Source organism: Elephantulus edwardii, unplaced genomic scaffold (genome assembly GCF_000299155.1).
Source record: "Elephantulus edwardii isolate Elephantulus edwardi_28Jun2011 unplaced genomic scaffold, EleEdw1.0 scaffold00044, whole genome shotgun sequence".
Taxonomy (NCBI): Eukaryota; Metazoa; Chordata; class Mammalia; order Macroscelidea; family Macroscelididae; genus Elephantulus; species Elephantulus edwardii.
Window position 1 is genome coordinate 10,734,634 of NW_006399794.1, and position 4,184 is coordinate 10,738,817.

A 4,184-nucleotide genomic window follows, 5' to 3' on the forward strand; every position below is an offset into this window, starting at 1 on the left:
TGTAGAGAAACAAAACAAAATCTGTACAAATATTACATGCAAACCAATATACAATAAAATAATCATTAAAAATTTATGAAGTGGAGTCTGATTTTTTTAAGTGACATGTATTTTTAAATAACCTAATATTTCATCTAATAATAGAAAAAGCAAACAAGAATCATCATGTTTTTCTTCTTTCACAAAGCCTAAAAACCTCTCTTCTTCTTTTGCAGGTGAATATAAGTTGAATTCTACTCATCCTCTGAATTCATTGCCTCCGACTATGAAGATTCTAAGTGGGATGGCCATGATATCTTCACACAGAAAGAATGAGTTATTGGGTCCATAGTTTCTAGAAAGCTGTTCTCTACCTGTGGGCCCACTATGTGGACCAATATAAGTGCTGCCCCCTTTTTGTTGACTGGCTTCCCAGGTCTGGAGGCATTTCATCAATGGATCTCTATCCCCTTCTTTGCAGTCTACTTATCTGTGCTTCTTGGCAACGGAACCCTCCTTTACCTCATTAAAGAGGACCACAGTCTACATGAACCCATGTACTATTTTCTGGCCATGCTGGCAACCACGGACCTCATGGTGACACTGACCACCATGCCAACTGTAATGGGCATATTATGGATGAATTACAGAAAGATAAATCATGGTGCGTGCTTCTTGCAAACCTATTTTATCCACTCTCTTTCCATTGTAGAATCCGGTATCTTACTGGTTATGGCCTATGACCGTTTTATTGCTATACGGAATCCCTTGAGATACACATCTATTCTCACCAACACTTGGCTAGTAAAGTTAGGTGTAGGGGTTTTTATGAGGGGATTTGTATCCATAATACCTTTAATCATTCGTCTTTTCTCATTTTCGTATTGCCGCTCTCATATTCTCTCCCATGCTTTCTGTCTTCACCAAGAAGTCATGAAACTGGCTTGTGCTGATATCACCTTCAACAGGATTTACCCTGTAATTCTTGTCTCTTTAACATTCTTCCTAGATGCTCTGATAATTCTCTTCTCCTATATTCTAATTCTTAAAACTGTCATGGGCATTGCCTCTGGTGAAGAGCGAGCCAAGGCCCTCAATACCTGCATCTCCCACATTGGTTGTGTTCTCATCTTCTATGTTACCGTGATTGGTCTGTCATTTATTCACCGGTTTGGGAGGAATGTGCCGCATGCAGTCCACATTATCATGAGCTATGTCTACTTTCTCTTCCCTCCCTTAATGAACCCTATCATCTATAGCATCAAGACGAAGCAAATTCAAAATGGTATTATCCGCCTTTTGTCCAAACACAGAAGTTAAATATCAAGGCTGGTAATTATCCTTGGGAGATGGTAAATGTATGGATTTCTCTGAATAAAGAGCCAAAGACTTCCACTTTCTCAAAACCTTCCATGGCAGTTTCCATATTTTTAAATGGGACAACAGTACTTATTACCCTTTATACTATAGTATGTTGAACCCTCAGATTTATCATTAGTTAGCTCATGAACTAGTTTACTTCTCTTCATCCTATTTTTCACCCTCTAAATATGAAGTAGAGGACATAAACATTTTAGGTATATGAAAATTTGAAGTTTATACTGATATATGTATATACTCATTGTCCCATAAGAGAGATTTATTTCTCATCATCTCATTATTCCATAAGGTATAATTCTTCTCTGAATTTTCTTAAACACTTGTTAAATATTTTTTCTCGTGTGCTATGTGCATTATGCATAATTTAGAGTTTTTAAAATTTGTCTTCCAAATACAAATTAAAACTTTACTATAAATTATATACATATATTTATCTACTGAGATTCTTTCTTTTTGCTAATTTTTGTCAACATTTTTTATGGTTTGGGTTAGAGATTAGCAAACAAATTAGAATATTAGTTTCTTATTCATAATTGACATCCATCCATTCTGTTTTATGGCTTAAGTTGCAATCCCCTCAGTGTAAGAGCCATCCTCCTACTTCCTCCCTTGATTCCTAATTTCCATTTAAATTTCTTTCTCACCCTTTCATGTTTTTTGAACTTTGTTTCTGAGTGAATACTGCCCATTTGGCTTTGTGTGGTGTATTGTTCTGAAAAAATACATTTTTCAAGCTTATTATGGTTCCCTGTCTATTGTTTGGCTGAAATGTTACTGGGTGTGGGCTCAGTCTGGATTAGAAAGGTTTCTAAAGGGCATATTCTCTGTCTTCATCAGTCCTTATCAGTCCAGGAAATGATAATTTTTATGATTTTGGATTATATGCTAAATTCTTCTCTCACTACATAAAAAAAAAAACAACCCACCTCTTGTGACCCTGATAAGAGTAGTTAGTAGTGGTAGTCAGGTATCACCTAGTTCTGATCTCAAATAATAGATACTGTGGTTGATGTGAACTATTTGTCCTTAAACTGTTTCTTGAAGATTGGTTTTCTTGAGTCTTCGCTTCAGATGATTCAAGACCAATAGTTATATCAGAGAGAACCACTTGAAAGTTTTAAGACCCCAGTCAACAATGAGCCCAGTCCACAGTCTCAACAATGTATAAAGTAGAACATACCAATTGATTTAGTTGTCCCCTTGAAGTTATTCTCTTAAGTCATCAAGCCCAGTGATTTAATCCTTTGAGGTATTTAGTTATTACTGAGAAGTAATCATTGCCTATTGTGTGTTTTACCATGTACATGTGTCATTTGAAGCACATACAAATATTCATTTAAAAATAGCCTATGTCAACCCTATGTGTGTTTGTGGATGTAATCCCATATACTCATAATCATCTACTCATTTGTATGTCTTATACCTGTATCCACTTGTAAATTATTGTCTCTTATTACTGTTAATTAGAGGATTGTGTATAATTATTGTTGCTTTTTACTATTGCGAACCTTCAGGTATTTTCCTTTGCTAGATGATGTTGTGTTGATTTATTTTTCCTCATTGTATATTGCTTTTCCCCTCAACTAAGTTAAGTCTATGCTCTTGATAGTTGTTTTTCCTCTTTCCTTTTCACTTCCTTGGTGAACTTTAATATTTATTCTGCTGAGATTCCAGAACTATTTGATAAAGTTTTCTCCAATCAGAAGTTTATTTACTCATTTTCTTTAATTTTTGCATGATTTCTTTATCCAGATCTCATTCTGTGATAGATTAAAATTTAATTACGTGTAAGGTGTTCAAGTCATTTCTTATTGTGCTCATTTTTATGGTCATTGTTGTGTACTGTCATCAATTCAATTTTTTTTTTTTTAGTTAGAGGTAGGAATGATACTAAGCAACATTTACCTAATGGCAAGGATGTAGACATAAACTTGAAAAGTTCAGTCTAGAGTTCTCAGCTGATACTCTTGAAAGGAGAGTAAAGAACTTGTCCAGAAGAACTGGTAAGGTTTAAATATAGAATCTCCAAAAGTGCTTTAATAAATTTTCATCACCTTCACTTCCCTATGCTAAATTTCTGCCTATATCACAATTTTCACATGTCTCTCTCTGTTGATAAGCTGCTGTTACTTTAATGATAATTTGATCCTTAAGGAGAAAATAGGACATGATTTCTAAATAAACGATGTTATAATTTAGGCAATTCATGAGACCTTTTCATTTGAATTGAGACAGGGCTAATGTGTCAGGAGTATGTAAAGAAAATGAATTTATTATTATGGTAAAAACGTACATAACATCTATATTTTGTAGTTTTATCTTTAGACAGAAATATTAAAACTAAAGGTTTGCATAAGCAAAATATTTCTTCTGATACCTTCTGTATGAAGTTCTGTATTGCAAAGATAGAAAAAGAAAACTTCTTATCTACTCACTACCATTCAACTTTTTATCCACCATTATATAGAAACAGGTTATTACATAATTTCTGTAAGCTGTTAATTTTATACTCTTTTCTTGATTTCCAGTGTACTATTCATACTGTAGGCAAAGTGACCTTTAAACAATGATTTTCTTGTCCTAAACCAAAACCAAACTCACTAACATCAAGTTAATCCTATGTTCAAGAATGTTTTAACTATCACTTCCAGTCTGAAACTGATCACGCAAGCATTTAAGACATATTAATTGTTGTCAGTGATTGTTGTTGTTGTTATGTGCCGTCAAGTCGCTTGCGACTCATAGCGACCCTATGTACAACAGCCCGAAACTCCGCTCTGTCCTGTGCCAATCGCACTGTCTCTGACACTCCCATCCCAATTATC

At 34.5% G+C, this 4,184-nt stretch overlaps 1 protein-coding gene across 1 annotated transcript; it reads left to right on the forward strand.

The window, feature by feature from the left end:
• The first annotated feature begins 366 nt into the window (after nt 1-366).
• Nucleotides 367-1,299, forward strand: LOC102851795 (olfactory receptor 51B2-like). The gene has a single exon (XM_006885500.1). The coding sequence runs from the start codon at nt 367-369 to the stop codon at nt 1,297-1,299; it is 933 nt and encodes a 310-aa protein (XP_006885562.1).
• The last annotated feature ends 2,885 nt before the right edge of the window (nt 1,300-4,184 follow it).

Bases quoted from the DNA above. Each gene is read 5' to 3' on its own strand.
- LOC102851795 (XM_006885500.1), top strand. From the start codon at position 367: ATGTGGACCAATATAAGTGCTGCCCCCTTTTTGTTGACTGGCTTCCCA.